The sequence below is a fragment of the Carcharodon carcharias genome, chromosome 15 (genome assembly GCF_017639515.1).
Source record: "Carcharodon carcharias isolate sCarCar2 chromosome 15, sCarCar2.pri, whole genome shotgun sequence".
NCBI lineage: Eukaryota > Metazoa > Chordata > Chondrichthyes > Lamniformes > Lamnidae > Carcharodon > Carcharodon carcharias.
The window spans coordinates 54,655,164-54,680,061 of record NC_054481.1 but is presented as its reverse complement, the minus strand read 5'-3'; the positions used below and the strand labels follow the sequence as shown (position 1 = coordinate 54,680,061).

Below are 24,898 nucleotides of genomic sequence, written 5' to 3'. Positions count from 1 at the left end.
ATTATCATCTTTAAAGAGGAACTTAAAAAAACATTAATTTTCTTCACTCTAACCAGCTTGATCACAGTTTTTTCAGTCCTTATCAAATTATGCAAGTCGAAGAAGGACGGGAGGGAAGTAAATGTAACGTTGGTGCTCAGGGAACGTAGGAACAAGAAGAGACCATTCAGCCCTCGCATCTGTTCTGTCATTCAACTAAATCATGGTTGATCTGTATCTTAAAGTCATCTATTGTCCTTGATACCCATGTTACAAAAATCTATTCATCTCATTTTGAAATTTTCAATTGATCCCCAGCCGTAACAGCTTTTTGATAGAGTTTCAGATTCCTACAATTCTTTGTATGAAAAGCTGCTTCCTGATATCACCCTTGAAAGGTCTATTTCTAATTTTAACACTTGTTCTGGATTCCCCCAGAAATGATTTCTCTCTTATTAAGGGAGGGAGAGGGGCACAAACGGGGTTACTATAAACCAGTTAGTCTGATCTTCATCGTGGGCAAACTCTTAAAATCCATGATTCAAGATCAGACTAGCACTTAGCAGGACAAGGGGCAATTAGATGGCCATTTCAGGTTTGCTAAAGGCAAGTTGTATCTGATTAATTTGTTTTCTGAAGAAGCAATTAGCTGTTCAGGTAAAGAGATTACCATAAGGCAAGTGTACTTGGATCTTCAGAAGGTAGCTCACTAGAGAACTATTTGAAAAATTCAGGCACTTGGTAAAAGAGCAAATGTAGCAACACAGAACAAACAGACAGGTTGGAAGTTTATTGCTATGGGTAAAATAGTCTTGGAATTTTGTTGGTTGGAATTGAAAGAAAATCTTGCATTTATAAAACAACATTCACAATTTCAGAAGCTGCCAAAGCACTTTACAGCTGTGTAGTTACTGTGGTAATAGTAACAGCAGCCAATGGGATCTTTTACATCTGACTGAGGGAGGCAGGCAGGGGCCTTGATTTAACATTTCAGCGGAAAGACAACACCTGTAACAGTGCAGCACTCTCTCATGACTGACATGGAAACTCAGCCTAGATTTTGAGCTGAAGCCCCTGGAGTGGGGCTTGAACCCACAACCTTGGATACAAAATTGGCTGAAAAGTAGGAAGCAGAGATATTTTTCAGATAGATATTTTTCAGGCTGGAGGAAGGTTTGTAGTGGAGTTCCCCAAGGGTCGGTATTGGGACCTTTGCTTTTCCTGATATATATTAATGATCTAGATCTTGGTGTGCAGGGGACAATTTCAAAGTTTGCAGATGATACGAAGTCTGGGAGTTTTTTAAATTGCGAGGAGTACGGTGTGGAACTTCAAGAGGACATAGACAAGTTGGTGGAGTGGGCAGATAGTTGGCAGACGAAGTTCAATACAGAGAAGTGTGAGGTGATGCATTTTGATAGGAAGAACATGGACAGACAATATAAAATAAGGGGTGAAATTCTGAAGGGGGGTACAGGAACAGACTTAGGTGTCTATGTGCATAGATCATTGATGGTGACAGGAAAGGTGGAGAGAGCAGTTAATAAAGCATATAGTATCCTGGGCTTTATTAATAGGGGCATAGAGTACAAGAGCAGGGAGGTTATGCTGAATTTATTTAAGACACTTGTTAGACCTGAGCTGGAACATTGTGTACAGTTCTGGGCACCATATCATAGGAAGGATGTGAACACATTGGAGAGAGTGCAGAAGAGGTTTACAAGAATGGTTCCAGAGATGAGAAACTTCAGCTATGGGTCTAGATTGGAGAGATTGGGACTGTTCTCCTTGGAGAGAAGAAGGCTGAGAGGAGATTTGATAGAGATGCTCAAAATCATGAGGGGGCTGGACAGAGTAGGAAGGGAGAAGCCATTCCCACTTGTAACAGGATCAAGAACGAGAGGGCACAGATTTAAAGTGATTTGCAAAAGAAACAAGTGTGATGTTAGAAAAAACTTTATCACACAACGAGTGGTTCGGGTCTGGAATGCACTGCCCGGGAAGTGTTGTGGAGGCAGGTTCAATCGAGGCATTCAAGAGGACATTGTTTCTAATCAAATAATCATCTAATGTGCAAGGATACGGGGAAAAGGCAGGGCAATGGCACTAGATCATAATGCTCATTTGGAGAGCTGGTGCAGACATGATGGGCCGAATGGCCTCCTTCTGTGCCATTAAGATTCTATGATTCTGATTCTGAACCTTCTGACTCAGAGGCCAACGTCCTATCCACCATGGCTCAGCTGGACATAGTGATAGGTCAATTTAAGTTCTCAAAGCAAGAGAGAAAGGTATTAATATGGGGAATGATAAACAGACCATGACAGGAAGGGACAGAGTACAAATTTAAGTGCAACTCAGCAGATAAGGTGAAATGTTACAAAAATAATGAAAGGACAAAACTAAAGGCTCTGTATCTATAGGCACATAGCATTCGAAACAAAACAGTGCAAATAGAAATAAATAGGTATGATCTGATAGCCATTACAGAGACATAGCTACAGAATGACATAGATTGGGACGTGAATACTGAAGGGTACAAGCCATTTAGGAAGGACAGGAAGTTAGGAAAAGGTGGAGGGGTGGCTCTATTAATTAATGATGGTATTAGCACATTAGAGAGGGATTACCTAAGTTCAGGAAACTAGGATGTAGAAGCGGCTTGGGTTGAGATGAGAAATTATAAAGGGAAGAAGTCACTTCTGGGAGTGGTGAACAGGCCCCCTAATTGTAACTACATGGTAGGTCAGAGTATAAAAAAAAAGAGATAATGGGAGCTTGTCAGAAAGGTATAGCAATGATCATGGGGGATTTTAATTTACATATAGACTGGAAAAATCATATGGGCAAAGGTAATGTGGATGACTTCATAGAATAGTTTCGTAGAATAACACGTTCTGCAGCCGACCAGACAGCAGGCTATACTAGACCTGGTATTGAGCAATGAGATGGGATTAATCGATAACCTCACATTGAAGGCACCACCTAGATAGCAGTGATCATAACATGATTGAACTTCAGTTTGAGGGAGGAACAAGTGTGTCCAAGGCTATTATTTTAAACTTAAATAAGGGCAATTATGAGAGGATGAAAGCAGAGCTAGCTAAAGTGAACTGGCAAATTAGGTTAAGGGATAGATCAATAGAGGTTCAGTGGTAGACATTTAAAGGGATATTTCAGAATGCACAGAATATGTACATTCCAATGAGAAAGAAAAGTTCCAAGGAGAGGGCCCACTGTCCATGGTTAATTAAAAAAATTAGTGTATCAAACTTAAAGAAAAAGCATATAATTACATAAAGAACAGCAAAGAATGACAAAAAGATTAATAAGGAGAGAAAAATTAGAGTACAAGAGAAAGCTAGCTAGTAGTACAAAGATAGTACGTGTTTCTATAGATATTTAAATAAGAAAAGAGTTAACAAAGCGAGCATTGGTTGTATAGAAAGTGCGTATGGGGAACTGATAATGGAAAGTAGAGAGATGGCAGATGAATTAAATAGGTATTTTGCTTCGGTCTTCACTATAGAGGACACAAGTAATGTCAAGGAATTAGCTGTAAATCAGGAAATGAAAGGGAGGGAGGAACTCAAGAAAATTACAATCACCTGGGAAGTGGTAATGAGCAAATTGTTGGGGGTGTGGGCTGACAAATCCCCAGGTCCAGATGGACTTCACCCTAAGGTCTTGAAAGAAGTGGCTGGTGAGATGGTTGATGCATTGGTTTTAATTTTCCAAAATTCCCTAGATTCAGGGAAGGTTCCATTAGATTGGAAAATAGAAAATGTAACTCCTTTATTCAAAAAGGGAGACAGAAAGCAGGAAACTACAAGCCAGTTAGCCTAACATCGGTCATAGGGAAAATGTTAGAAACTATTATTAAAGATTTTATAGCAGGATGCTTGGAAAAATTCAAGGCAATCAAGCAGTCAACAAGGTTTTGTGAAAGGGAAATCATGCTTAACCAATTCATTGGAGTTCTTTGAAGGAGTCACGTGCTGTGGATAAAGGGTAGCTCACAGGAAGCAGAAAGCTGGCATAAATGGGTCTTTTTCTGGTTGGCAGGAAGTGATGAGCAGTGTGCCACAGGGATCAGTGCTGGGGCCTCAACTTTTTACCATTTATATAAATGACTTGGACGAAGGGACCAAATGAATGGTTGCTAAATTTGCTGATGACACAAAGATAGGTAGGAAAGTAGATTGTGAAGAGGACATAAGAAGGCTACAAAGTGACATAGGTTAAGTGAGTGGGCAAAGATCTGGCAAATAGAGTATAATGTGGGCAAATGTGAAATTGTTCATTTTGGCAGGAAGAATAAAAAAAGCTTATTGTCTAAATGGTGAGAGATTGAAGAGCTCTGAGATTCAGGGGAATCTGTGTGACCAAGTGCATGTATCACAAAAGGTTAGTATGCAGGTACAGCAAGTAATTAGCAAAGCTAATAGAATGTTATCATTTATTGTGAGGGGAATTGATTACAAAAGTATTGAGTTTGTGCTTCAGTTGTACAGGGCACTGGAGAGACCACATCTGGAGTATTGTGTACAGTACTGGTCTCCTTATTTAAGGGAAGATGTAAATGCATTAGAAGCAGTTCAGAGAAGGTTTACCAGACTACTACCAGGAATGAGCGGGTTGTCTTGAGGAAAGGTTGGACAGGTTAGGCTTGTATCCACATGAATTTAGCAGAGTAAGAGGCGACTTAATTGAAACCTTTAAGATCCTGAGAGGTCTTGACAGGGTGGATGTGGAGAGGATGTTTCCTCTTGTGGGAGAATCCAGAACTAGGGGTCACTGTTTAACAATAAGGGGTTGCTCATCTAAGACAGAGATGAGAAATTTTTTCTCTTGAGGGTAGTGACTCTTTGAAACTCTCTTCCTCAAAAGGCGGTGGAAGCAGAGTCTTTGAATATTTTAAGGCAGAGCTAAATAGATTCTTGATTAACAAGGGGGTGAAAGGTTATCGGGGGTAGGCAGGAATGTGTGGTTGAGGTTACAATCAGATCAGCCATGATCTTATTGAATGGCAGAGCAGGCTTGAGGGGCCAAATGGCCTACACCAGCTCGTAATTCATATGCATTCGTTTTAATTATAGATGAAATGATTTAGACTTGGACGTGGAACATATGATAATAAAAAGTAGAGGGCTTTTGACCAAGCAACTCTAATATGTGGTTCAGTGTCAAATTTTATTTGATAGCACTTCTGTGATGCTCCTCGAGTTGTTTTACTCTATTAAAGATGCTATATAAATGCAAGCTGTTGGCGTTGTAAAACAATGGGAATCAAAGTTGGATTTTCCTGATCAGTTTGTCTGCACTTGAGATCTGGGACTTATCCCCCGACACATAGGGGTCAAGCTGAGAGGAAGTGTTCGATAATGATTGTATGCTGGTTCTGAATCCATCAAGCTTCAGGGTAAATTCAGAATTTGCAAAATTCTCAATGCGCGATGGTACGTGTGGGTTCGGTGTGCAGGGAAGGAGGAGAGCTTACAGTTTGCCCAAATGACGTCTGCACAGTCAAAGGTGTGAAGGAGCAAGGACACACATGGTTGTAGGTTGGGATACATGTTTGCAGTCTGTGTGGAAATGTTTGGTAGGGTGCGCACAATCACGATCTCCAGGATGTGGTCGTTTGCTGCAAAGTTTGTATGTAAATGAGTTGGGGGCTTAGTTACAGCCTATCTCACTTCTGGCTTTACTGATTCTTTCAGCTGTCTCCCAGACGAGGTTTTCATGGTTTGAGTTTTAGCACTTTGTGACAGAAAAACAGAGCAAGAACTTGACCCTCCCAACGCCACGCACCCGCCACCACCCCCCCCCACCCCCCCCCCCCCCCCCCCCCCCCCCCCCCCCCCCCCCCCCCCCCCCCCCCCCCCCCCCCCCCCCCACCCCTCCAAACCGGACAGCCAGCAGGTAGGTGCTAGTTCTGTGCAATTATTTTTAACAATTGTGATATCTTTGAGGGGAGGTATAAATTTTTATGCTCCTTGTTGGGAAGTGAAACTTCACCATTTTGAGTTGTCAAACATTTGCAGGTCAGAGATTTGGTGGTATGCATTAATTGTGGCATTAATCTCTTGCAAAGGGTTACAAACCCTTTGGGGGGTATTCCCCAAAAGGGAGCTTTGGGGTGATGGAATTCGGTTTTGAGTGCCGGGTCTTGGATGAGAGTGATGGGACTTGTTTGGGAGCGACTGGAAATGGCTGCGTCTATACCTCCAGGCATTGTACAGTGAGAGTCATGCACTTCACCCAAGGAAGAGAGGAAGATAAATAATGGAGGGCCTTTATTTTCCACTGCAGAGACTTGAACACAAAATCTAGGCCGACACTCCCAGTGCAATACTGAAGAATTGTTGCACTGGCAGATATGCTGTCTTTTGGATGAGATGTTAAACTGATGCAGCATCTGCCTTCTCAAGCGGACATAAAAGATCCCATGACACTACTTCAAAAAAAGGCAGAAAAGTTCTCCGTGGTGTCCTGGGCAATATTCATCCTTCAACTCACGTTACTAAAGCAGATGATCTGATCATTATTGAATTGTCTTTTGCATGAACTCGCTGTGTGCAAATTGGGGAGGCAGTGGCGTAGTGGTATTGTCACTGGACTGGTAATTGAGAGCGCCAGGGTTTGACCCGGGTTCAAATCCCACCATGGCAGGTGGTGAAATTTGAATTCAATAAAAATCTGGAATTAAAAGTCTAATGATGACCATAAAACCACTGTCAATTGTCAGGAAAACCCTTCTGGTTCACTAATGTCCTTTAGGGAAGGAAACCTGCTGTTCTTACCTGGTCTGGCCTACATGTGACTCCAGACCCACAGCAATGACTCTTAACTGCCTCTGAAATGGCCGATCAAGCCACACAGTTGTATAAAACTGCTAAAAACAAGACAATAAGGAAAGAAACATGACAGACCACCTGGCGTCAACTTCGGCACCAGAAACAACAACGGCAAACTCAGCCCTATCCACTCTGCAAAGTCCGGCTCTCAAACATCTGGGGGCTTGTGCCAATGGCTGTCTCACAGACTAGTCAAGTAACAGCCTGACATAGTCATACTCACGGAATCATACCTTACAGATAATGTCCCAGACTCTTCCATTGCCATTACTGGGATGCCCTGTACCACCGGCAGGACAGACCCAGCAGACACAGCGGAACAGTGGTATACAGTCGGGAGGGAGTTGCCCTGAGAGTCCTCAACATCGACTCTGGGCCCTGTGGAGTCTCATGGCATCAAGTCAAACATGGGCAAGGAAACCTCCTGCTAATTACTGTGTACTTTTCACCCTTCAGCTGATGAATCAGTGCTCCTCCATGTTGAACACCACTTGGAGGAAGCGCTGAGGGTGGCAAGGGCGCAGAATGTACTCTGGGTGGGGGACGTCAATGTCCATCACCAATAGCAGCTCGGTGGCACCACTACTGATTGAGCTAGCTAAGTCTTAAAGGACATGGCTGCTAGACTGGGTCTGCAGCAGGTGGTGAGGGAACCAATAAGAGGGAAAAACATACTTGACCTCATCCTCCAACCTGCATGCCACAGATGCATCTGGTCCATGACAATATCGGTAAGAGTGATCACCGCAAGTCCTTATAGAGACGAAGTCTTGTCTTCACATTGAGGATACCCTCCATCATGTTGTGTGGCAATACCACTGTGCTAAATGAGATAAATTTCGAACAGATCTAGCAGCTCAAGATTGGGCATCCATGAGGTGCTGTGGGCCATCAGCAGCAGCAGAATTGTACTCAACCATGATCTGTAACCTCATGGCCCAGCATATGCCCCAGTCTGCCATTACCACCAAGCCTGGCGATCAACCCTGGTTCAGTGAAGAGTGCAGGAGGGCATGCCTGGAGCCGCAAAAGGTGTCAACCTGGTGAAGCTACAACACAGGACTACTTGCGTGCCAAACAGCATAGGCAGCAGCAATAGACAAACCGAAGCAATTCCACAACCAACGGATCAGACCTAAGCTCTGCAGTCCTGCCACATCCAGCCGTGAATGATAGCGGGCGATTAAACAACTCACTGGAGGAGGAGGCTTCACAAATATCCACATCCTCAATGATGGGGGATCCCAGCACACTTTTGCAAAAGATAAGGCTGAAGCATTTGCAACAATCTTCAGCCAGAAGTGCCAAGTGGATGATCCATTGTGGGCTCCTCCGGAGGTCCCAAGCATCACATGCTGGTCTTCAGCCAATTTGATTCAGTCCACTTGATATCAAGAAATGGCTGAAGGTACTGGATAGTGCAAAGGCTATGGGCCCTGACAATATTCCAGCAATAGTACTGAAGACTTGTGCTCCAGAACTTGCCACACCCCTATCCAAGCTATTCCAGTACAACTACAACATTGGCATCTACCCAGCTTTGTGGAAAATTGCCCAAGTATGTCCTGTACACAAAAAGCAGGACAAATCCAACCTGGTCATTTATCACCCCATCATTCTACTCTCGATCATCAGTAAAATGATGGAAGGGGTCATCAGCAGTGCTATCAAGTGGCACTTGCTTAGCAATAACCTGCTCACTGACCTTCAGTGTGGGTTCCACCAGGGCCATTCAGCTCCTGACCTCATTACAGCACTGGTTCAACATCGACAAAAGAGCTGAACTCCAGTGATGAGGTGAGAGTGACTGCCCTTGACATCAAGGCAGCATTATACCAAGTGAGGCAACAAGGAGCCCTAGCAAAACTGGAGTCAAAGGGAATTGGGGAAAACTCTCTGCTGGTTGCAGTCATACCTAGCACAAAGGAAGATAATTGTGGTTGTTGGAGGTCAATCTTCTCAGTTCCAGGACATCACTGCAGGAGTTCCTCAGGGTAGTGTTCTCGGCCCAAACATCTTCAGCTACTTCATCAATGACCTTCCTTCCATCAGAAGGTCAGAGTTGGGGATGTTTGTTGATGATTGCACAATGTTCAACACCATTCGCAACTCCTCAGATACTGAAGCAGTTCATGTTGAAATGTAACAAGACCTGGACAATATCCAAGCTTGGGTTGACAAATGGCAAATAACATTCGCACCACACTAGTACCAGGCAATGACCATCTCCAATAAGAGAGAATTTAACCATCACCCCTTGACATTCAATCGCATTACCATTGCTAAATCCCCCACTATCAACATCCTGGGTGTTACAATGACCAGAAACTGAACTGGACTAGCCATATAAACTGTGGCTACAAGAGCAGGTCAGAGGCTCGGAATCCTGCAGTGAGTAACTCGCTTCCTGACTCCCCAAAGCCTGTCCATGTACAAGGCACAATTCAGGAATGTGATGCAATACTGTCCACTTGCCTGGATGAATGCAGCTTCAACAACATTCAAGAAGCTTGACACCATCCAGGACAAATCAACCCATTTGATTGGCACCCCAACCACAAACATTCACTCCCACCACCACCAATGCACAGTGTCTACCATCGACAAGATGTACTGCAGGAACGCACCAAGGCTCCTTATACAGCACCTTCCAAACCCACAAACATTACAAAATAGAAGGACAAAGGCAGCAGACACATGGGAACACCACCACCTGGAAGATCCCCCCCCCCCCCCAAGCCTCTCACCATTTGGACTTGGAAATATATCACCGTTCCTTTACTGTCACTGAGTCAAAATCCTGGAACTCCCACCCTAACAGCATTGTGGGTGTACCTACAATACATGGACTGGAGCGGTTTAAGAAGGCAGCTCACCACCACCTTCTCAAGGACAATTAGGGATGGACAATAAATGCTGGCCTAGCCAGCGATGCCCACATCCCATAAAATTTTTTTTTTAAATTGGCTGTCGTGTTTCCTACATTACTACAGTAAAGCAATTTGGAAAGCCCTGGGATTGTGAAAGGCACTATATAAATGCAAGTTCTGTCTTTTTTACTACTGTGATATATAGTCTGTGAAACTGGGCATCAGGACTGGAGTGGGGAGATGGAGAGATGTTCCTCTTAGGGTGGATGCTGTTTCCCGCTCCCATCCCATGTTATTGACTCAGCCTGGGTACAGTTACACAAGGGCTTCCTGTCCTCTGTTACCTGTACCAGCCACTGCCTATCCTCCCCTCACTCGCAACCAGACAAAATGCTAAGTTTCAATGGGTAGTGATCAGGAGCATGAACTCTCAATCTCAAAATAATTCATTTAAGGTGCTCCCACAACGTTGTTAGGTCGGGAGTATCAGGATTTTGACCCTGCGGCAATGAAAAAACGAGTGTCCAAATAGGGATGGTATATGACTTCAAGGTGATGGTATCCCCATGCCCCTGCTGCTCTTATCCTTTCAGTTGATGGAGGTCACAGGTTTGGGAGTAGAAGCATTATGAATTGTGGAGTACCTTGTAGATGGTACACACTGCAGCCACAGGGAACCAGAGAGGAGGAGTGGATATTTAAGGTAGTAGATAGGATGCTAATCAAGTGAGCTTTGTCCTGGTTGGTGTTCTGGTCCAAGGTGCCAAGGCCAATTGAAGCACTGGTGACCCAGCTGTGATCAGCTCCTTCAATAGGGACATTGAAGCTGGGACCTTCCTGCTGTGTGTATGTGACACAGTTCCACATTGGGGAATCTTGTGCAGTCACTGATTAACAATTGCATTGGGAACACCTGGCTGTTTATTGAAAGAAAGTTCCAAATATTGCTTCTCTCAGTGGTGAGTAAGCTTGAAACTGCGATGGTTGCACAGTAGGTGCTATCTTGGTGATTTAAAGATTTTTTTGCTACGTTTCTCTAATGGAAAGGAAGAAACCGATTTTGTTTCAATGATAAATTATTTAAATAATAGTTTATGGTTTGTACTTTGTTGTGTTTGCAGTGTACTTTCTGTCTCTGTACTCTCCGATGTTACTGGGGTAATGACGGCTAATCCCAAAGGAAGCAAAGCAATAAAGGTGAGCATTCTTTTTATATTTGTCTCATTTGCTGTTCTTTAATGGTTTACTTCAGTAGTTTGGGTTCCTACTCAAGACACTGCCTAGGACAGCAGCAGTAAAATGAAAAGTTTTAACAATTTAAAAAGAAATATTTTTGTCTACTCACTGTGTTCGTCCATTTTAAAACATTCTGCTAAGCAACAATGTGCATAATGGATTTTCAACATCCCCCTCATTATTAAGGGAGGATAACTTCCCTCCTTCCACAGTGGCAGCAATGTGTACCACTACATTCTACAAGATGCATTGCAGCAACTCGCCTAGCCTCCTTCAATAGCACCTTTCAAACCTGCAACTTCCACCACCTAGAAGGACTAGGCGACAGACACATGGGAACACTACCATCTGCCAAGTTCCTCTCCAAGTCACACACCATCCTGATTCGGACATACGTCGACCATTCTTTCATCATCAATGGGTCAAAGTCCTGGAATTCCCTACCTAACAGCACCACATGGATACAGCGATTTATGAAGTAGGCCCATCACTATGTTTCACTCCCACCAAGGCCAGCATTTATTGCCCATCCCTAGCTGTCCTTGAGAAGATGATGTTGGGTCCTTTTTTTGAACTGTATGGTGAAGGTGCTTCTTCATTGCTGTTAGTGAGGGGATTCCAGTATTTGGATCCAGCAGCATTGAAGGAATGGCTGATATATTTCCAGATCAAGACAATTTGGACTTGGAGAGGACCTTACAGGTGGTGGTGTTCCCATGCATCCGTTGCCTTTATCCGTCTAGGTGGTAAAGGTCACAGGTTTAGGAGGTGTTGTCAAAGAAGCCTTTGTGAGTTGCTGCAGTGTGTCTTGCGGTTCTACACTCTGCAGCCATGGTGCGCGGGTAGAATTGATGAGGATGTTTAAGGCATCAATTCAGCAGACTCCCTTGTCCTGGATGGAGTTAAGTTTCTTAAACGATACAGTGCTGAGAGTCAAGTGGAAAAACATTATGTGTGTGCTTGTACTTGAAGTAGGCTGAGGGAAAGAAAAACAATAACCTCAAAGTATTTTTTAGTTACAGGTCAAGAAGGAGACCAGTGAAAATGCCCTGACCCTCAGTGACCGTGAGTTGGTCGCCATGACAGTCCGAGAGCTCAACCAACACCTGCGAGGCCTGAGCAAGGAGGAGATTGTTCAGCTGAAACAGCGTAGGCGCACGCTGAAGAACCGTGGTTACGCAGCTAGCTGCCGGGTCAAGCGTGTGACACAGAAGGAGGAGCTGCAACGTCAGAGGACCGACCTCCAACAGGAGGTGGCAAAGCTGACCAGAGAGAATGCCAACATGAGATTGGAACTAGACTGTCTGCGGTCCAAGTATGAGGCCCTCCAGAAATATGCCCGCACCATGACCAAGGGCCCCACCCCACCGGCCACCAGTGTCATCACCATCATCAAGTCATCTGACTCCTAGGCCCTTCTCAGTTCCCTCTCCATCATCATCTTGTATGGGAACTGTTGGTTGAAGGGTTGGGCAAGGGTATTGATGGGTAATGGAGTGCAAGGTGGGTTGATGAGGCTAACATAGACACCAGGCATGATCTAATTAAATGGCAGGACAGGCTCAAGGTGCTGAATGATGTGCTCTTTGTGTTCCTACATTAGGGAACACTCTTAATCAGCACACCTTCTTGAGATCATATCCATCAGCAAGATAATCTCCATTCAACAAGAGCCTCCCCTGAACATCATGAAACTGAGATTGCAAGATAAAGCCATCAAGTTTGTGAAGACCTGCAGTCTGCAACTAAAGAAAAATTGCTGTTGTGTGGTAGGTAACAAAATAACCCACGGCCAGGGCTGGAGCTGATTCAAAGATTCACCCACACCCAGAATCCAAGTGTGTAAGAAGCACTGTTTCCGAGTTAACTTGCCAGAAGACAGGAGGAAAAGGCCTCCATATCTGGAATCTATGCACTGTTAAGAGTCTGGATGTACAATGGATAGGCTCTCCTCCATCATGCTGCTGTAACTCATTGTGGCTGATTCGCATGATCTCGCCAACTGTTCAAGTTACCATCCAAACCTGTTAAAATGTTCTGGAACATAATCCACACCCAACAAAGATTACGAACGTGTCTTTTTAAAACCTTTTGAGAACCGAATTCCTATGGCTTTCAAATATCTATGGTTTCTGTCCAGTGACTCTCTCAACAAAATGTGTCCAATTGGAGCAGTGTGTACAATTGTCAAATACTATGTGCCTTGCAAGCTGTACAAAAGACATATATTTTTATTTAGCTTTGAACTTCTCCTCCAGTACTTGATGCGTACAATCCTTTGCAAACTTGCATGCAGATTAATTTAGTAGATGGGGTAACCACTTTGAATGCGTGTGGCTTAAGATTGTTGCTGCCAGAATTGAGCCTGGGCTGTGACAGAGTCACAGGCCATGGAAGGGTTTTGCTGAAAAGGGAGGGGCGGAAAGGAAACAGGGACATTTGGGAATTCAGCCAAGTTATTTAGCACTCAGAGCTGCAGCTGGTATGGCCATTTTCATCGACAACAGCGATTCACCCTTTTGAACTAGTTTTATAAAGGAAAAGAATTCAGTTTTCTGAGCCTGAGTGAATTGAAAATGATCTGTATATTCGGAATGGTTGTGTAAAATTAATCTTTTTACAAAAGCGTAAGATGAGCAGAAACTGGTGCTGATTTCAGTGAATCAGCTCACTTTACCAAAGTGGTAATTTAAACCCGAGTCGCGAGAAGTATGGTTGGTCTGCATGTGTGCGTCACCTAGTCTCAGACTAATTTGGACGTATTCATTATCACTGTAGACGAGGGGGAGGGGTTACATTTAGGTTTATGCCAATTTATTCTCTGCCACTGGACAGGTTTGGTTACGATCAGGCCGAATATATCCCATCTGCAACTTGCATTTCTCTTGTGCCTTTCACGAAATCAAGAGTGTCCCAACAGCAGCAACTTATATTTATATAGTGACTTCTACATAATAAAACACCCCAACGCTCGCCACAGGAGTGTTATAAAACGAAGTATGCTGCTTAACAACAAAGTACTATCTTCCAAAGTAGTAGTAATGTAAGAAATACAGCAGCAAATATGTGCACAGCAAGCTCCCAATAACATGTTGGTTGCGGAATAAATATTGGGCCAGGACACTGAGAAGAACTCACATGCTCTTCTTCGAATTACTGTTGGAGAGCTTTTACATGCAAGGCCAGATGGGGCAGGATGTTGGTTTTACCATCTTATCTATTATGATTCCCCTAGAGACATTCATTAACAGGCAAAGGATATTTCAAAGCAAAACTTACCTTTATATTTTAAGAGTCGATACAATAAAGATTCACCTCATGTAGTTACAAGCACTCGCATTACTTCCCGCACAAATGTAGCACTGCAGGCAATCTCTTTCCAACTTGGCCTCCGTTGTATAGGATCTCTTACTTCCCATTCAATCATTTCAACCCTTGAGTCACATTCACTGGCAGCCAAATTCCATCCAATGTCTCCGGACATGGTTAACACCAACAAGGCGCACATCTGCTCCCTCCCTCAGGTCACAATGGTCTTGATGGTGTAGCTTTCCAGAGTTCCCTTTTAACTGACCAACCAACACACATCACGGTTCTGTTCTCTGATACGAACAATCCATTAGCTCACACATTACCTCACCAAGAGTGTCTGGAGGAGTATTTTCTTTTTACTGCCAAACAGAAAATTAGTCTATTCATAGAAAGCTTGGCTTGCTCCCCTCATGCGAATTCTGTGTTTGAACTGCCACAACTGTCACAAGACAGGCTGGAACCCGACCCCACTGCAATTAGCTTTCTATTTACTTTTTGCTTCAACTTGCATCCTCAGGTCACATGGGCATTTCTTGGAGCCTAATGATTTAATTGCCAGGAAACCTCTATCAAAATACTCCCCAGTTCACTTTAAAGGGGATATTGCACAAAAATAAAAGACAGACATGTCCCAAAACACATGGATCATGAACAACAGTATCTCTGACCAATGTTCCCTGTAAGCTGCACTGGTAATTGGGTGCCAGCAATTGGGAATGTGCCTTGCAGGGAACAAGTTATGTTCCTTTTAAGATGTGTGCTCAGGCGCACGCCATTCTTAAAGGGACCGAAAAGTGCAACAAATCAGCTGCATACAGAAGCTGAAGAGAACAATGCCTCTGACAGTGCAAGCCTAGGTTGTGTGCACAAGTCTCTGCAGTAGGGCTCCAACCCCAACTCTCTGACTCAGAAACGAGAGAGCCACCCACTGAGCCATAGGTGACACTTTTGGGCTGGGGCATGGGAAGGTCATTCCAAAATGGAAAGTAAAGATAGCCCCCTTGCCATGTGTACATCTAAAGATCAACCTGAAAGGTGTGGGGGCAACTTCAAAATGGTTTTCATCCTCCTAATGGAACAGAAACTGGGTGTGTAGGTTGTAGATTGATTTGTTCTAAATATACAGTGGCTTCAGTAAAGGGGAAATGTCAGTCCTGTTTTTAGATCAGAACCTGTGGGTTTGGCTTGGTTGCTATGACTCACATGATGCACTCAGGTGACACCCTGTGGCCTTGCTGTTTAAGCAGAGTGCATTGAGGGATGATTGGGTGAATTTTCAGCAACTCCCTCACTACAGTAGTTAGTGCTTCAGCACATAAATCACTCATGTTAATATACTATCTAGCTAGAAAAATTTCCAACCACAAAGTAAAAAGGAAAGCTGATGTCTTTAAGGGTATGCTAGATAAACAGATGATGGAAAAAAGGATATGTTGATAGGGCGAGATGAAGGAGTGTGAGAGGAGGCTTGTGGAATACATAAGCACCAATGTAGATCAGTTGGGCTGAATGGCCCACTTCTGTATTCTGTACTGAAATTCTATACTCTAACAAAATAACCACTATAGATTGCAAGACAGTAACCACAACTCTGGTGAGAGGTGAAGCAATGATTTGCAGCGATTGTCACTTTTCTGTACAGAATTCCATAAGAGATACTGGAACAATTCCAGTGCAAGGATGGTGTGTGAAGAATGCACCAACTACACTCGCAGCTTTGCGACTCCGATTAGATTGCAGCCTATAACTCACCCCCAGGTATCCATTACTCGATGTATAAACTCCCTGAACCCTGGATTAGATTCCAGCCTGTAACTCACTCCTAGGTATCCATTATCCTACATATAAAGCCCCAAAGTCCTTGGTTTATGGAAGTCCTTCTATGTGGTGCATGGTTTCAACTTAACCCTTCAATGGAAAGTGCCCTTTGTCAGACCCTGAGGCTATCACTTATTGAAGCATCTCCTGTGAGGCGAGAAGTGTTCCTCACAAGAGCAACAAACCTGTCACTGGAGACCATGTCAATCACTGGGGAATTGGGCAATGCTGTGCAGACACAGAGTGACATGTCCCCTCCCAATCCCACTGCCTTCACTTTAAATACTGTAAGAGGGGAGGGGAGGGTGTGTGTAGGGAAGCACCCGTAATTCCCTTCCCCTAGATCTGAGCTTCGCTGCTTGTATGGCATTTGGATCTATTGTAAGAAGAAACACTGGAGTGAAAGGGGGAAGAAAGAGAGAAACTGTCAGTTTGGCGCGAGATGCCTATTGATTAAAGTTTTGTGTTTTCTCTCCTCACCTGAAAGCATTGACCTTCAGCACCTCATGGCAACTGTATGTTAGGTACGTGACATAATACGCTAATTGACTGGTTTTATAATTCATAGAATGTACAGAGCCTAGGCCCCAAGCTCTGGAATTCTGTCCAAAAACCCCTTTGCCTCATATTTCACCTTTGAGACACTCCTTAAAACCTATCTCTTTAAGTAAGCTTGTAGTTAACTGACTTAATATCTCCTTATTTGGCTGGGTTTCACACTTTGTTTGATAACATTCTTGTGAAGCACTTTGGGACATTTTATTAAGTGAAGGACGCTACAAGCAGTTGTTCTAATTGAATGAGAGTTCAAATCCCATGGCAGTTTCAGAATTTGACTTTAAAAAGTCTACAATTATAGAACTGGTGTCAGTAAGAATGGCTGTGAAGCTGTTGGATTGTCGTAAAAACTTAGCTGTTCACTGAAGTTCTTTTGGGTTGGAGATCTGCTGTCTTTACATGGTCTAGCCTATATGCGGCTCCAGTCCCACACCAACATGTTTGACTCTTGACTGCCCTCTGAAGTGCCTGAGCAAGACTCTCAGTTGTTCCAAAACTGCTACAAAGAAAGAAAGATGTTGCACTTATATAGTGCCTTTAGGACATCCCAAAGGGCTTTGCAACTGGGAGTACTTTTGAAGTGTAGTCACTGTAGTAGAAAACAATTAGACTGCAGTGGTTCAAGTAGAAGGCCCACCACTACCTTCTCAAGGCATCCAGGGATGGGCAATAAATGTTGGCCTTGTCAGCGATGCCCACATTTCAAGAATAAATTTTTAAACTAGCCTCGGTCGAACCAGGTCTTTACACCATATCCTCTTAAACTTATGCCTCTCCTGATCAGAGAGGGTACCGCTGATGTTACCATCTCTGGATAACTGCACTACCTTTGGACAATCAGTCGAGGTTTGAGGACTGCCGACTCCTCCACATGCTGTCCGTGCCCCAGTGTTTAGTTCCAATGGTCATCACTGTGATAAACTGAGGCACTTACTTATTCCAACATCAACTTGCATTTATACAGCACCTTTAACATAGTAAAACATTCCAAGACACTTCACCGAGGCGATATTAAGGTATGGAGCCACATGAGCTATTAGGGCAGGTGACCAAAAGCTTGAGCAAGAGGTAGATTTAAGGAGCATCTTAAAGGAGGAGAGAGAAGTGAAGAGACAGAAATATTTGGGGATGGATTCCCAGAGCTTAGGACTTTGGCTAGATTCTAAGTTTAGGTAATGCTGATTTCAGTGTTATGTGACAGAGACTGTCCACAGTAAACTGGGAAAATCAATAAGATCAGTGAGAGGTGTTCAAAAAAGAATTAGTATGATACAAAACCAGTTCACACCACAAACGGGCAAGAACTCTTTGCCAAAAAAACGTAGCTATGGACAACTAAAAATGGAACTGGCAACATTAAGCTAAAAGAAAAAGCACACAAAAATTATATAAATAGCACAGATCCTGGTGAATGGCAAAGATGCAAAGCAGCAAAGGATAAAGCAGGTAGTAAGAGTTACAAAAAAGAAGCATGAAAATGAACCTGCAAAGGATATCAAAACCAACAAGGGTTTTACCATTACATTTGAGTAAAGAGGGTGGTCTGGAACAATGTGAGCCTCTTTTAAACTGATAATGGTGATATTGTCAAGGAAATAGAGGGCATGCTGAATAATTAGATCAGTATTTACAGTAAAGAGATCATCAGGCTGGACATCCCAAAGAAATTAATAATGAATCAGGAACTGGGACTCACCACAATTAATACAATCAAAATAACAATAATACCACTACAAAGTGATAAATCCTCAGGACCAGAAGGTTTCTATCCCAGGGTTTTAAAAGGTGAAACATTGCAGATGCCTTCACTATGACATTCCAAAGTTTTCTTGATTTTGAGAACTGTCCCTTTAGGTTGGAAAATAAGCATGTCCCTTCACTATTTAAGAAAGGAGAAAGAGGGAATTTGGGACATTATAGATTAGTTAGCCCAGCATCTGTTGTCAGGAATTGCTAGAGCCTATTATTAAGAATAGCGTTACTGAGCAACTTGAAATTTTTCAGTCGATCTAGAGAGAGCTGGCATAGATTTGTAAAGGGTAGGTCATGCTTGACAACCCTGACTGAATTTTTTGAAGAGGTGACTAAAGTAGTGGACAGGGGAATCTTTATGGATGTTACTTATGTGGACTTCCAGAAGCTATCTGGTAAAGTCCCTCTTAAGACACTTAGCTAAAGTTGAAGCTCATGGAATTGAAGGCAAATTATTGACCTGTTTAGGAAATTGGCTGAGCAGCAGGAGACAGATGGTAGGGACAATGGGCGAGTACTAGTGGCTAGTGGTGATCCATAATGATCTGTTTTGAGGCCTCAACTATTGGCCATATTTATTAACGACTTAGATGATGGAATAGAAAGCCACATATCCAAATTTGCTGATGACATAAAGATAGATGGTATTGTAAACAGTGTAGATGGAAGCAAAACTTTACAAAGAGACATTGATAAGGTGAAATTGATAAGTGAATGGATAAAACTAGTGAAGGCTTTCAAGACAGAAAAATGTAAGATAAACCTCTTTGAGTCCAACATAAATAGAACAGAGTACTTTTTAAATGGTGAAAAGCTAGAAACAGTGGAGGTCCAAAGAGTCTTGGGCGTTCGGGTGCACAGATCATCTAAATGTCATGAATAAGTACAGAAAATAATCAAAAAGACTAATGGAATGCTGGCCTTTATATCTTGAGGAAGAGAATAAAGGGGACAGAAGGCATGCTACAGCTGTAAAATGCCCTGGTTAGAGCAATTGATGCTGGATCAATTGTTAATTTTAAATCTGAGACTGAAAGATTTTCATTAGCCAAGTATGAGAATTTTAAAATCGAGTTGTTACTGCAGATCAGCAAACACAGGGTGATGGATGAATAGACAGTAGACATTGGGAGTGATGGGTGAACAATGAGTGCGCACTGGGGGGTGATAGGTGAATGGTCAGTGAGCACTGGGGGGTGATGTGTGAACGATCAGTGAGCACTAGATGGTGATGGATGAATGATCAGTTCACGCTGGGGGGGGATGAGTAAGTGGTCAGTTCATGCTGGGGGGGTTGATGGGTAAATGGTCAGTTCACGCTGGGGGAGTGATGGGTGAACGATCAGTGAGCGCTGGGGGGGTGATGGGTGAACGGTCAGTGAGCGCTGGGGGGGGGTGATGGGTGAACGGTCAGTGAGCACTGGGGGGGGTGATGGGTGAACGGTCAGTGAGCGCTGGGGGGGTGATGGGTGAATGGTCAGTGAGTGCTGGGGGGGGGGTGATGGGTGAATGGTCAGTGAGCGCTGGGGGGGGGTGATGGGTGAACGGTCAGTGAGCGCTGGGGGGTTGATGGGTGAACGGTCAGTGAGCACTGGTGGGGGGGGTGATGGGTGAACAGTCAGTGAGCACTGGGAGGGGTGAACAGTCATTGAGCATTGGGGGGGTGAACAGTCAGTGAGCATTGCGGGGGTGAACAGTCAGTGAGCATTGCGGGGGTGAACAGTCAGTGAGCATTGCGGGGGTGAACAGTCAGTGAGCATTGCGGGGGTGAACAGTCAGTGAGCATTGCGGGGGTGAACAGTCAGTGAGCATTGCGGGGGTGAACAGTCAGTGAGCATTGCGGGGGTGAACAGTCAGTGAGCATTGCGGGGGTGAACAGTCAGTGAGCATTGCGGGGGTGAACAGTCAGTGAGCATTGCGGGGGTGAACAGTCAGTGAGCATTGCGGGGGTGAACAGTCAGTGAGCATTGCGGGGGTGAACAGTCAGTAAGCCTTGGGGGGGTGAACAGTCAGTGAGCATTGGGGGTTGAAGGTGGAACAGTCAGTGAGCACTGGGGGGCTGATGGGTGAACGGTCAATGAGCACGGGGGGGGGGTGGGGAGTGATGGGTAGTATGACAGAAAGATAGGTAGAGATAGGTAGGAATGTAAGTTGTGAAGAGAACAGGGAGGCTACAAAAGGATACAGATAGATTAGGTGGGTGAGCAAAGATCTAGCAAATTGAGTACAATGTGGGAAAATGTGAGGTTGCCCATTTTGGCAGGACGAATAAAAAAGGCAAATTATCTAAACGGTGAGCGATTGAAGAGCTCTGAGTTGCAGAGGGATCTGGGTGTCCTACTGCATAAATCACAAAAGGTTAGTATGCAGGTGCAGCAAGTAATTATCAAAGCTAATAGAATGTTATTGTTTATTGCCAGGGTTGAATACAAGAGTAGGGAGGTTATGCTTCAGCTATACAGGGCATTGGTGAGGCCACATCTGGAGTACTGTGTACAGTATTGGTCTCCTTAAAGAAATATGTAAATGCATTAGAAGCAGTTCAGAGAAGGTTTACTAGGTTAATGCCTGGAATGGACGAGTTGTCTTATGAGGAAAGGATGGACAGGCTAGGCATGTCCACCGGAGTTTAGAAGAGTAAGAAGCATTTTGATTGAGACATATAAGATCCTGAAGGGACTTGACGGGGTGGATGTGGAAAGGATATTTCCTCTTGCGGGAGAATCGAGAACTTGGAATCACTGTTTCAAAATAAGGGGTCGCCAATTTAGGGCACAGATGAAGAGAAATTTTTTCCCTCTGAGGGTTGAGAGACTTTGGAATTCTCTTAATCAGAAGGTGGTAGAGGCAGAGTCCTTGAATAATTTTAAGACAGAGTTGGATAGATTCTTGATAAGTAAGGGGTGTGAAAGGTTATCGGGGGTAGGCCGGAATGTGAAATCGTGGTTAAAATCAGATCAGCCATGATCTTATTGAATGGTGAAGCAGGCTCGAGGAGCCAAGTGCCCTACTCCTGGTCCTAACTCATATGTAATGGTCAGTGAGCACTGGAGGGGGTGATGGGTGGACAGCCAGTGAGCACTAGGGTTTATGGCTGAATGGTCAGTAGGCACCAGGGGTGATAGGTGAATGGTCAATGAACACTGGGGATTAATGGGTGAAGGGTCAGTGGGCAGGGGGTATTGATAGGTAAATGGTCAGTGAACAATGGGAATTGATGAGTGAATGGTCAGTAAGCATTTCCTATTTACTTTTTGTCATTTGAATGCCTTTCCTCTTCCAATGATTCAAATCTCATTCTTAAATATTTATTTTAATTTTCACTTTAAGAGGAAGTAAATAATTGTATTTTTTCAGTAACATTGATCTTGCCTTGTGCATATTAAGTTCCGAAGTCTGGTTCTATGGTAATTTATTGCTGTAAGTACATCTGCTCTGTTTTACATTACAAATTTACATTATAAAGAATTTTCTCAAAAACATGTCACTGATTTGGTAACGTATTCCTTGCCCAGAAATAGGCCTAGATTAATTTCTACCCTCACCTTTCAGCCACCTTTTCAAGTTGAAAAGCACTAGTTTCTCCATTTATCTAAATCTTCCAACTCCTGTCAACTGTGGGCAGTGGGTAGTACACTTTCTGAGTAGAAGGACATAAGTTCAAGTCCCACTCTCAAGGCATTGAGTATGTAATCTTGGTTGATAATCCCTGCAGTAGTGAACAAGTTACAAACTGTTGGAGGTGCCATCTTTTAACTGAAATGGTAAAACCAAGGTCCATTCTGCCCTCTCTGTAGGTGTAAAAGATTCCTCAACACTATTTGGAAGACCAGTAGGGAAGTATTCCTTGGTGCCCCGGTCAGTGTTTTATCTCAACTAACATTGCTTAAAAAAAGATTATCTGGTCTTTGTCAAATTGCTGTTTGTGGGAGCTTGCTATGTACAAATTGACTGATGCCTTTCCTACTTTACAACAATAACTACACTTCAAAAAGGCTTCATTGGCTGTAGAGCATTCTGGGACATCCTGAGGCTGTGAAAGGTGTTATATAAATGCAAATCTTGTCTTTCTCATAAATCAAACCCTTTACACAAGGGATTGTCTCTCCTCCACACTGCCCCTTGCATCTTGCCACACAGGACTGGACTTATAACTGACAGCATAGGCTAACCAGAGCAAAAAGTACAGCTTCATTTGCCTTCCAACGTTTTGCATCTGTAGTTCCACTTGATCTTACTTCATGTCAACTCTTTAATTTCCAGTAGATGTCACTATTATCTCCTGTTCTGTTTCAGTGCGCAAGTTTAAACATAGGATTCATAAGACAAAGTGGGACATTTCACCCGGCATTGAAAATTAAAATCCTAGGCCTCAAATTGATCACCAGCCTCAATTTGAATATTACCCCATTGCCACACACTAGGACTGGAGCATTGTTCAAATTGAGGCTGGGGAGAAGTTTGAGGCCTACAGTGAAACTTATTCATAAAATACAGCAGTGATTTAGCTTAAACCTCACAGGTTGATGTTCTCACGTTAATGCTGACATTTTAATGAGGTACACTGATAAAAAAAAATACCTTAGTTTTACTGTAATTCCATCGTGAATTTCTCCTTATTCCATCAGCATTAGGGACTGACACCAACAGACAAACCTGCTCTACAGCACCACACAGTGGTGGAACCACCACATACTGTAGTTTACAAAACCCCACTGAAATACTGCATATAAAATATAGTCCTTTTTCCAAAGAATGCAGAACATTTAAAAGCACACCACCTTTAACTGGCCCAAAAAATCTGACTGTTTCCCCAGCAAACTGAGACATTGGGGGAGGGTGGGGTGACTTCAGCTTGCCACGCTCTTATTAGATTAAATCACCTTGGGTTCTGATTTGCTAAACCGGGATATTTCCAGTTTAAAAGGTGGGTGGGGTGGTGAAATCACCTCATTAGGACACTTTAGGGGTTTTTTTGTGTTTAAAGGGAAGGGGAGGCAAGCAGTACTGAGTGGTATTAAAACATCCCAAGGCACTTCACAGAAATGATTATCAAACAAAAAAAAAATGCGAATAAAACAAAAAAACCCAAAAAAAACTGCAGATGCTGGAAATCCAAAACAAAACCAGAATTACCTCGGAAAACTCAGCAGGTCTGGCAGCATCTGTCCAAGTTCTGTCGAAGGGTCATGAGGACTCGAAACGTCAACTCTTTTCTTCTCCGCCGATGCTGCCAGACCTGCTGAGTTTTTCCAGGTAATTCTAATTATAAACAAACTTGACACTAGCCACACAAAGAGATAATAAGATAGATGACCAAATTCTTGATCGAACAGGTATTTTTTTAAGAGCGTCTTAAGTGGGGAGGTTGTTGCTGAGAAGTGGAGAGGTTTAAGAAGAAAATTCTAGAGCTTAGGGTCTCAACATCTAAAGGCATGGTCACAATGGTGGAGTGATGAAAATAGGGCATGCACAATAGACCAGAATTAGAGGATTGCAGAGAGTTCAGAGGGGTCCAGGGCTGGTGGAGGTAATAGAGATGAGTTGGTCCATGGAGGGATATAACAAAAAGGATGGAAAATTTAAAATCAAGGAGTTGCTAGAATGGATGCCAACATAGGTCAGTGAGCACAGTGGAGCATAACTAATAACATTAAATGGTGTGACACTCATAAATCCTACAGCACCCAAGAGAGGAGTAAGGTTGCAACCCAAAGTGTTTCTCAAATTCCACTGCCTTCTCATGAGGAAGCTGTTTGCGGAATATTTTGAGATCATTAGTGTTCCAATCAACAGAGTAATGTAGAGGAACTGCCTTGTTTAAACATTAAAAAATTGGCAAATAAAAATCCAGGTAAAATCCAGATGCTCGACCAAGAGATAGATGCATTGCTAAAAGCTGCACTTTTAGCTGGTACTAAAACCTCATGAACTGGGACAAGCAGGTTTCTTAAAAGTTTAAGTGTGTGGATGAAGACTTTGATTATTGCTAAAGGTAACTTAATTGGATTTTTACTGCAACTAGAGAATAAAGTCACTGATTAAGATCCACCAGATGGCTTTGTCTCAATTTGTTATGGTTACATCAGATTAATGAATGGCCATCACCTGTACACTAGTCTGTTGGCAGTGTTTTTCCATACAATGTGCACCAGGCATTAAATAACTCACAACAGGACAATATTCATTCATGTGTCTGTATTAGCAGATAACCTAGGCTGACACACCTGTGATGAGCTCAATACTTGGAAGAGAGCTTACATTTGTGAGATGTCCCTTTAAATCCAAAGTGAAACTAAAAATAATTCTGAAAAGGGGGAATAATTGGACTTCTTAGGCATGACATCACTTCTGAGAAGTTGAATTCTGGCTGAGGTTGTTATGGAGAAGAAAGCTAAAACAAAGAGGCTAATTTAAGCTAATTGGGATGGCATCTTGTTTCAGCCTGTTCTGTTGCAACAGGACACTGTTATAGAACACAGAATTTGTGCGAGGGGAAACAAGCAAAACTCTTTC

General features: G+C 43.3%; 2 protein-coding genes across 7 annotated transcripts in view; one reads left to right on the top strand and one right to left on the bottom strand.

Annotated features, from left to right (window-relative positions):
* The window catches only part of mettl4 (methyltransferase like 4), a 66,151-nt gene extending 43,108 nt beyond the window's left edge, over positions 1–23,043 (bottom strand). For 2 of the 6 annotated variants that reach the window (XM_041206320.1, XM_041206323.1), the window contains exon 1: positions 22,964–23,031. The gene's annotated coding sequence lies outside the window, so the exon portion shown is untranslated. Of the gene's footprint in view, positions 1–22,963 lie in introns of all 6 variants that reach the window. The other 4 variants (XM_041206324.1, XM_041206318.1, XM_041206326.1 and 1 more) reach the window with 3 other exon arrangements.
* mafk (v-maf avian musculoaponeurotic fibrosarcoma oncogene homolog K) lies at positions 10,831–12,412 on the top strand. Its single transcript, XM_041206331.1, has 2 exons — positions 10,831–10,903; positions 11,959–12,412. The coding sequence occupies exons 1-2, from the start codon at positions 10,868–10,870 to the stop codon at positions 12,352–12,354; spliced, it is 432 nt and encodes a 143-aa protein (XP_041062265.1). The 5' UTR covers positions 10,831–10,867; the 3' UTR covers positions 12,355–12,412.
* Positions 23,044–24,898: the final 1,855 nt, after the last annotated feature.